This window comes from Saccopteryx bilineata, chromosome 11 (assembly GCF_036850765.1).
Source record: "Saccopteryx bilineata isolate mSacBil1 chromosome 11, mSacBil1_pri_phased_curated, whole genome shotgun sequence".
Lineage (NCBI taxonomy): Eukaryota > Metazoa > Chordata > Mammalia > Chiroptera > Emballonuridae > Saccopteryx > Saccopteryx bilineata.
Window position 1 is genome coordinate 70,247,752 of NC_089500.1, and position 9,657 is coordinate 70,257,408.

Sequence of the window (9,657 nt, forward strand, 5' to 3'; positions counted from 1 at the left end):
GGTAGACTACCCAGATGAAATGGCAGAATCCCGCAGAGCTGGACCTTCTGAGCCCTGGGCGCTTCCAGCCAAGCTACAGGCCTAGAGAGGGGGTTCTCTGAGCAAGGAAGGCCCAGCAGGAGCCTTCCTGGCCTCTGCATTGCAGTCTGGGCTCAAGGGACCACTGTGGGGAGGAGGGATTCTGGCTGGGACCTGTAGAACAGAACTTGGGGCTTCCAGGTGGCTCCCAAGAGCACCCTGGACCCTCCCTGTTCCCCCATCTGGGCAAAGGGCAGGCTGTGCTTCCCATACACATTTTTCCAAGAGCAAAGGGCATCCTCTGTGGCTACCCCAATGTGCTGTGAGCTGCACTCCCCATCTCAGACCCCCCGAGTTTCAGCGGGTTTTGTAAGATCTGTAAGGGGTCTGCCTGGTCGGAGAGTAGCTGGCCCTTCCCTAGGGCCGCTGCAGGTAACCTGGCCCTCCCTGGTGGGGCCCTGGGGGAAGGCGTCTAGAGGCCGGCTCTGCAATTCTGCTGGTCCCTGCGGCTCCATCCGGTGCGGGCCAGCGCAGCAGCAAGTTTCTGCCACACTGCGGCCCGCACCTGCTGCGTTCCTGTGAAGCCACCGCTGTGGCTGGGTAAGGGGAGGTGGAGAAGCACAGTTGGAGGAAGGGGCTGAGAGGGGGGGGGTCTTCAGATTCAGTCTGGCAGCTTCGTAATGATCGCAACCCCTGTCCCGCGGGACTGGATCCCTCCCTGGGCCAGGGAGAGCAGCTCTCCATTGTCTCCTCCTAACCTACTTCATCATGTTGGCAGGAGCCCCTCCTGACCGCTCCTCAACTTCTCCCCCGTTCCCCGGGCCCGGCAGCACCCAGCTGAGCTCTCCACAAGGTGAGCTGCCTCTGCCAAAGGAGAAGGTGTTTTCCTGGTGGGGTGGGGGGCCAAAGCCGGGGGACTCAGCCAGGCGGCCAGCGTGGTGGTGGCGGCGGGCGCGCGCCCCGCCGGCCCCTTTAATTCGAGTTCGCAGCCGGGCCAGGTGCGGCGCTGCGTGGCGCGGTGCGGCGCGGTGCGGCTGCGGGCGGCGGCCGGGCGCTCCATACGCGCCGCCCGCGGGACTGCAGAGCCGGCTCCCGGCTGGCCGCCCGCACCCCGCTGCCGCGGCCGCAGCCGCCCGCCACCGCGGTTCCGCCGGCGCTTGCTACCGCCAGCAGCATGGAGGCTCCGGGTGCCCATCCTTAAGGGTAAATCAGTGTCGGGGCCGTGGGCTGCGCGTGCTGCTCCCCGGCCCCGGTTGCTGAGGCCGGAGGATCTGCTGGGCACGGGGCGGGGGCTGCGCCCTGCGGGAGGTGAGGGCACCGAGTGGGCTCTGGGACCCTCCGGGCTGCGCTGGCACCGGGCGGAGGGCGCAGCAGGGAGCTGGCGGGTGATGGGAAGTGCAGCTACAGCACAGCGGGGTCTGGTAAATAGCGCCGGCTGGTGGGACTCGAATTGCTTGGGACCGCCGGGCTGCAGGCTCCTCTCCGGCTCGGAATCAGCACTGCTTTGCGGCCGAGAAGGGTTTTTCCGCTTCCCCGGGGCCGCGGGCTGCTGCGAAGCCCCCGCGCTCAGAAGGCTGAGATCTGGGGCGGCCGCCTGCTCCTCGCCCCCCAGAGTTCGGGCACCAGTGTTTTGGGGTGGGGGTGAAGCCTCGGTGGTCCCTCGGCTGGACCCCAAGGGCAAAAGAGCCGGGCTGTGCTCGGCCCGCTACAAGAACCCCCGGACCGGGCAGGAGGGGGTTAAGGTGGCGCTGGCTGCCGCGGCCAGCTGGTGCGTCTGGGCCGCCCTCGCGGAGCCGAGCGCGGAGCGCGCGCGGCAGACTCTCGGCTGGAGCCCGGGGCTCTGGGGAGAGGATCCCTGCCCCGGGGTCGGTGGGATGGGGCGGGCGCAGTGGGGTCGGCCTGGGGCCAGCTCGGAAGCCGGCTTCCTCCAAACTCCCTTCTCGCCGCTGCCAAGTCGCCCGGCAGCCAGGCTGGCTGAGCGTCTGTTCTGCTCTCCCTGCCCAGGAGATGGGAGAGGTTTTCCTCTTGGGGAGAAATTGGTGGTCCAGCGCCTGCCCAGTTCAAATGCCAAGCGCTTGTAGGGAGGTCTGCAGCCTAAGAATACCCGAGAGCCAGTGAGTCCTGGGCCCAAGCCAGCCAGCTTGGTAGAGCCAGCCTTTCTGCGTGAGGAGTCTCCCCAGACGGGCTCTGAAGGAGTGTCAGGGGTTTGTGGGGCCTCTCCTTCCTCCAGGACCCTGGGGGATCAGAGCTTGCAGTAGGCTGCAGTGTAGGAAACTCTCCCCTTTCCAGATGTTGTGTCCCGACCTGGGGGTGGGGGGCTTTGCCCAGAGTTTCTCTTGATGCTGCTGAGGACTGACAGGGAGTCTGGCTCAGCCCGGGAGGCCCCGGGAGGAGACAGGCCCAGCCAAGCCCGAAAGCTTGTTTCTCGGGGCCTCCAGATGATGGAAGCATGCCCAGTCCAGGCCGGGAAGCTGAGGGCTCATCTCAGGTGTGACACCAGAATGGAAGGCACATGGAAGGGAAGCTGCCAGAGCCCTCCTAGAGCTTGGCACCAGCTGCCCGAGACCCCTGGTTCCACCTGGCTGCTGTTTTTTCCAGGCAACGTCACACCTCCTGAGGACAGCCAGGAGGACTCCGGCTTTTGCTGACCTTTGCATCTCCCCTCCATCCTTCCAAAGCCTCCTGACCCAAGTGCAACCGTCCTCGCACCCTGCGTGCCCCCAGCCAGGCACCGCCACCGCCCCTCCAGGCCAGCCCAGACCTGGAGCTCACCTCCAGGACCTGGAGCCCGCCCTCCTGCCCAGGATGACTCACCATTATTTCTAGCTCAAGTGTGAAGACGTGATGGGGAGTTGGGCTGCCTGTGTGTGTGGCTAGGATTCCCTCGCCATCTGATCAGCTCTGCAAGGAAAACAGTTCAGACCCCTGCCTTGCCAGGTAAATCATCCTATTATTTAATAACAGCCATGCGTAGAGTCATTGCAATGAGGATAGCGAGGGAGACCCAGGTCCAAGGTCTGCCGCCGCAGGTACCTCCCGGGTGCAGGGCATAGTTCAGTGCCTGCGGGAGGGCTCTCTTCCCGCCTGTAGTATGGGGCCATGCTCCTGCGTGGGGGCACAGGGGGTCTCTACTGCCACCTTGCTCCAGGGCAGAACAGTCCAGAGCTTTCTGGAGATTGCCACCTGCTCCTCCAGGTTACGAGGTGAAACTAAACTGTGCTCTCTGGTGGCAGTGGTCACCGGAACTCCTGTCTGAGAGATGGGTGACACAACCTGACAACCCCGCCGGGCTGCCGGCGGTGAGTGGTCTCATGTCCCTAACTGCCTCTGTGTCTTTCAGCCAGGCTGTGTCTCTGGCTCACCCACGGCAGCCCAGGCCCATGCTCCAGTGTCTCCCAGGGCCGGCCCCAGCACCCTGAGCTCCCTGCCGCCTGGCAGCTGGAAGGCGTAGCGTGAGGCGCTTCTCTCAGTCCCAACTATGACAGTGGCCACCGGAGACCCAGCGGATGACGCTGCTGCCCTCCCTGGGCACCCCCAGGACACCTACGACCCAGAGGCTGACCACGAGTGCTGCGAGAGGGTGGTGATCAACATCTCAGGGCTGCGGTTCGAGACCCAGCTGAAGACCTTAGCCCAATTCCCAGAGACCCTCTTAGGGGACCCAAAGAAGCGGATGAGGTACTTCGACCCCCTCCGAAATGAGTACTTTTTCGATCGGAACCGCCCTAGCTTCGATGCCATCCTCTACTATTATCAGTCTGGGGGCCGGCTGAGGCGACCCGTGAATGTGCCCTTAGATATCTTCTCAGAAGAAATTCGGTTTTACGAGCTGGGGGAAGAAGCGATGGAGATGTTTCGGGAAGACGAAGGCTACATCAAAGAGGAAGAGCGGCCGCTGCCTGAAAATGAGTTCCAGAGACAGGTGTGGCTTCTCTTCGAGTACCCAGAGAGCTCAGGGCCCGCCAGGATTATAGCTATCGTATCCGTCATGGTGATCTTGATCTCCATCGTCAGCTTCTGCCTGGAAACACTGCCCATATTCCGGGACGAGAACGAAGACATGCACGGCGGTGGGGTGACCTTCCACACCTATTCCAACAGCACCATCGGCTACCAGCAGTCGACGTCCTTCACTGACCCTTTCTTCATCGTGGAGACCCTCTGCATTATCTGGTTCTCCTTCGAGTTCCTGGTCAGGTTCTTTGCCTGTCCCAGCAAGGCCGGCTTCTTCACCAACATCATGAACATCATCGACATTGTGGCCATCATCCCCTACTTCATCACCCTGGGGACGGAGCTGGCTGAGAAGCCAGAAGATGCCCAGCAAGGCCAGCAGGCCATGTCGCTGGCCATCCTCCGTGTCATCCGGCTGGTAAGAGTCTTTAGGATTTTCAAGCTGTCCAGACACTCCAAAGGTCTCCAGATCCTAGGTCAGACCCTCAAAGCCAGCATGAGAGAGCTGGGCCTCCTGATATTCTTCCTCTTCATCGGGGTCATCCTTTTCTCTAGTGCTGTCTATTTCGCCGAGGCCGATGAGCGAGACTCCCAGTTCCCCAGCATCCCAGATGCCTTCTGGTGGGCAGTCGTCTCCATGACAACTGTAGGCTATGGAGACATGGTCCCGACTACCATTGGGGGAAAGATTGTGGGTTCCCTGTGTGCAATTGCAGGTGTGTTAACCATTGCCTTACCGGTCCCCGTCATAGTGTCCAATTTCAACTACTTCTACCATCGGGAGACAGAGGGAGAGGAGCAGGCGCAGTACTTGCAAGTGACGAGCTGTCCAAAGATCCCATCCTCCCCTGACCTAAAGAAAAGTAGAAGTGCCTCTACCATTAGTAAGTCTGATTACATGGAGATCCAGGAGGGGGTAAACAACAGTAACGAGGACTTTAGAGAGGAAAACTTGAAAACAGCCAACTGCACTTTGGCTAATACAAACTATGTGAATATTACCAAAATGTTAACCGATGTCTGATAGCAACCTTATTAACATACTCACAACTCAACAGAACTAAATGCAGATATTGCATAATAGCCTGCATTGTAGTCAGTCTGTTCCACCGTGTGTATCTGGTTCTGCATGGAAAGCAATAGTCGTGCAAAGTGACTTTTGATCCTTTGATTTTTGATTTAGAACACAGAATAGCTATCCATGGCTTCCACGTGAATCTTCACCACTGGCTTAGGGGTTTCCAGAGATGGGAGTCACCTATGGAGCCAAAATTTTGAGGCCACCTCATAGCACAAACATACCCCACCACATGAGATCCACCTTTCCTTCCTGATTGAATGCACATGGTATTCGGGACACGCCCCCCCCCCCCCCCCCCCCCCCCCCCCCCCCCCCGCCCATCTGAACCCACCCTCCCGGAGGAGAACCATGGTGGCTTAGCTTTAAAGTGCTGGTAATTATTCAGAGGTCATTCCCGTTTTGCGTTGACAAGAGCACACGGTCCTGTGTGTTGGGATTCCCTTTTTTGTCACAGGCTGGGGTCTGCGAATCACAGCTGCCAAGTAGATGTCTCTGGAGGCTTGTGTTTCATAACAGAAAATGCTGCATTTGATTTTTTTTTTCCCTCTGCAGTGTCGATGAGAGGGAAGCTGGGGGGGGGGAGGGACAGTGAGTGTGTGACCGATTGTGAGTTGTCAAGTTTCACATTTGCTCCCTTAGGCCTATGGGGAGAAGCTAACAAACCCAGGGACCTCTCCACTTCTGATTTCACCATTTTTGCAGGCTCCGGGGTCACAAAAGCACATCCAGTTATTTCTTCGTTCCACGAGATTTGCAGACATCTGCTTTGCTAGTGGCCAGCTACACTGACACAACAGTGAAACTTCCCAGCGACACGATAGAGCTGCATGGGTGTTTGTTGCATGAATCTCAATATTTAAGACACAGGAGATAACCTATTTTCTTAGTAGCCTACTCAGTATTCATATTTAGAGTATTACTAGCCTAGGAATGGCATTGAACTAGGGTCCCCCCGCCCCGCCCATTGGAAGATAGAAGCCCTCAATCAGGAGAAAAAAATTGACTACTTGGAATGGGGACCTAAAATTTCTGGCCCTCCAACCCACTCCGTCCCTGTTCTTCCGAACAGGGGCACAAACCTCTGCAAAGCCAGGAGAGCGAGCAGGGAAGGCAGCATCGAAACACCTCACGTGACTGCTCCTTAGCAATTTACCGAGCCATGGGCATGACTGTACAGCCGACCAGGGCATCTGGCCCCGAGGAAGGCAGATCTGTGGATCCAGTGTATATAAATATATATCGAGTCTCTCTTTCACAAGTCCCCCTTTCACCTAGCTAGCTCGAGAAACAATTGCATTTGAACCTGATATAAGCTTATGCAATATTTTTGACACAGGGCAATTTATGCATGTGTTTGACTATGTGCACTACCGTGTATGTATGTATATGTACACATATGCATACGTGTGTGTGTGTGTGTATGCACACACACTCACATATATATTCACTCTCTGGAGTACAGGTTCAGGAGCAGATCCACTGCTTGGTGGGTGGGTCATCTAAGAGGCCTAATGGGTTCATTGATCTCATCGGTAACCCCCCTGGGCCTGGGTGTGCTGCCATTGCCTCAGACACTCCAGTCTCCATGGACTCTTAGACGTTAGAATTGTCTTTCTGCCCTCCACGTGCTGCAGCCTCAGTTTCCAGGGCTGAGGCTTGTCTTACTGAGTGCACAAGGGCCCTGTGGCCCTCAGGGGTCCAGCTGTCCTGGGCCAGCCCCACCCCAAGCCTCCTCTCTACCGTCCCTCCATCTCCACGGTCATCCTTCTCCACCTCGTTTCGTTGTCTTTCTCATTGGCTCTGCATCAGTCACTTTCAGGAACCTTTCCCTAGAGGACCAGAAGGGATCGCCTGCTTTGAAACCCAGGACACCAGCGAGGAGGGCTTCCAGGGCCCCCATTACACAGGTCTGGACTTACAGAGAGCTTCCTCCGTAGGGACACTTCTAAAGCCCAGGCCCAAGGGGTGGCGGCCCTAGAGCGCCCACAGGCGTCGTTCTGATTGACAGGCTCAGGCTCTCTCCCTATCAGATCGGCAACTAGAGCTGCTTCAGCAAACCAAAGGATGGGTAGAAAATCGGTCCCCACCCCCAGAAGAGGTTGAGAGTGACCGGACACAGCACGGCCTGTGGACGGAGTTCAGGCAGGGCCTGGGAATGGGTGAGGTAGGGAGGCTTTGCCTCACAGCCTGGGTTTCTTTGCCTTTCAATATATTAAATTTCCCAAACACAGTGAGTTGTCCGGTCGGGCTGCCCAGTCGTGGCCCCAGCCCTAGCCTCACTGCTGTTCAGCACCTACAGTTACCTTGGGATTGGGGCACCAGCTCAGGGTGCTAGGCCCAGGGTGCTCGTTAGTTCCTGGTCACCCACATCCCCAGGTGTCTGCAGGGCATCCCAGGCCCAGCGCAAAGCCTCTGTGCTTCCCTTCCTCTCCTCACGGAGGTGGTGCTGAATTTCCAAGACGGGGAGCAGGAGGGACCCAACCCGGAGTCGAGGGTATATATTTTATCCCCGTGTTTTTAACCCTGGGACTATAAGATGTTCACACACAGGGGCACACATGCATGGACACCTGCCACAAAAGAAGTACATTGTTGCCACATACACGAAGACAAAACACGCAACTCACACGCAGAAGACACAGAGACCAAATGAATGAAAAGGACGTACACAGAAGATGCAGGATTATACCCACGTCTAAAGTATGTGTATCCAGCACAGACCTAGAATGGACCTCCCAACACTGAACATACACAGAGGACCTTCATATACCATGTAGGGAGACATGACCTGCAGTCCAAGTGTGCAGAGGACCTTCATATACCATGTAGGGAGACATGACCTGCAGTCCAAGTGTGAAACACACAAAAACTACACAAACATAACAAGCATGCAGAGGAAATATGTAAGGGATAACTTACTATTGTTTCTGCGCATAGACTCAGTTTAGACACATAATGCATGCTCATACAAGGCACACAAACCGCAGCACACACAACCAAGAATGTACACGTACAATACACACAAAATGTGAGCATATACTCAAATGCATTCCTCTCCTCCGGACCTATAAATTAATGGGCACAAACAGATGATCAGATCGCAACATCTAGCCTACATCTGTAGCACTCGGGATCCTTCAAGAAGTCACTTCCTCTAGTCTCTTCTCTGCCCCTCACCCCCAGATTTCACAGAAGTAACCCCCAAGTTTTAAAGCAGAAAGATGGCCCACTATTGTCAAGCAGATCTCTGATTAAGACTAGAAATCAATTTCATGGGGTTTCTACCTGTTCACCTTCCTCCCACCAGAAACCCAGGTTCAGGTTCGGAGTGTGGAAGGACCTGGGGCAGCGAGTGGCCCATTAAATAGCCCCTTTGCTGCGCCCTTTCTTTCAAAGTCAGCCCACACAGAGAACCCAGTAGCCCAGGCTCCCCAACCACAGGATCTCTGGTTTCGGGCCCATGCTGTTAGAATCAGTGATAGTTCGAGAAACCGCAGGGCCCTGGGCTCAGAACCAGAGGGAAGATGCTGCTGTGTACTCTCAGTTCGCAGACCCCACTGTCCTTCCAACTCCAGTGGCTTTGTGGGGGCCCGGTCAGAAAGTCGAGACTACATCCAGATTTCTCTCTTAAATTGAGCCCCCTTCCCTTGCTTATGGTGGTCGCTTGCTCGTGAGCATGAGCTCAGTGGGGTCAAGTCCCGAGTCCCCTCCGCGGGTGTTCAGTCCCAGGCGTGCTCCTCCCACTCACCAGGGCTCCTCCTGATGCCCCGCCCCCACCCCCACTGCTGCACCTTGAGCAAACACTTCGATCCAGCTTAAGTAAAACACGATTGAAGGCACAAACCAAATGCGACACAAGCAAATGACAAGTTTTTAAAGGGCCTGATTTTGATCCTCTAGTCCTAAGGCCTGATTGAAACGCTCCGTAAGATGAGTCACGTTTGGGGTTGCCCACGGAGCGGAGCCGCTCCTTCCCCGCAGGAGGACGAGCTAGGGGCTGGATGCGTCTGGGCAAAGGCTGCTGCTCAGATGGAAGCTGGGAGTTGAAGCCAGGCATAGCTTAGGCATCACAGTCTCTGCTCCTGTGGGTTTGTCTCACCCTGCTGGTCCCTCATGACCATCCCAGCTCCCAGTCTCCGTGGAGAGAAGCAATGATAGCGGGGACTGGATGTATGGGTCCCGGTCTGCACGGGTGGTGCAAACTGCTGGCCTTTCAGGAGTTTGCGAGTCAAGGCGGCGAGTTTCCCCTTAGCTGCAGCAGCTGCCTCGGTAGGGTCAACCTTTCAAGAAAGTTGGAGTTTTCAGGAGGCTAAAGAGAAAGAGGCTCGGGACAGGTGGGCAGCTTGTCAGGAAGTGAGGGAGACAGAGCTGGTCAAATTTCAGAGTGAACTAACTCTTCAGGAGCTGAGGTTTGATGGAGGACACATTTAAGGCTTGGCGTTCTCACGAGCTTCCGTGCTGTTTGACGCTCTCCCTTTCTTCCTCTCTGCTGCCTCTCCCTGTCCCTCTCAGCGAGGCTTCAGGGGTGGGGTAAGAGTGTCACCAGGAGGTTAGCCTTTTAAAGGGGCCCCCAGGGCTTGTGTCTCCAGACGCCACTGGCCGAT

The 9,657-nt window shown here is 56.8% G+C and overlaps 1 protein-coding gene across 5 annotated transcripts; it reads left to right on the forward strand.

Moving 5' to 3' along the window:
- The first annotated feature begins 788 nt into the window (after window positions 1-788).
- KCNA2 (potassium voltage-gated channel subfamily A member 2) lies at window positions 789-5,320 on the forward strand. 5 transcript variants are annotated; one of them, XM_066246316.1, is made up of 3 exons: window positions 789-871; window positions 2,617-2,955; window positions 3,359-5,320. In XM_066246316.1, the coding sequence occupies exon 3, from the start codon at window positions 3,497-3,499 to the stop codon at window positions 4,994-4,996; it is 1,500 nt and encodes a 499-aa protein (XP_066102413.1). In that variant the 5' UTR covers window positions 789-871; window positions 2,617-2,955; window positions 3,359-3,496; the 3' UTR covers window positions 4,997-5,320. The 5 variants fall into 5 exon arrangements, with proteins under 5 accessions (XP_066102413.1, XP_066102411.1, XP_066102415.1 ...); XM_066246314.1 differs by lacking the exon at window positions 789-871 and adding an exon at window positions 1,095-1,221; XM_066246318.1 differs by lacking the exon at window positions 789-871 and adding an exon at window positions 1,095-1,221 and having other exon boundaries at window positions 3,363-5,320.
- The last annotated feature ends 4,337 nt before the right edge of the window (window positions 5,321-9,657 follow it).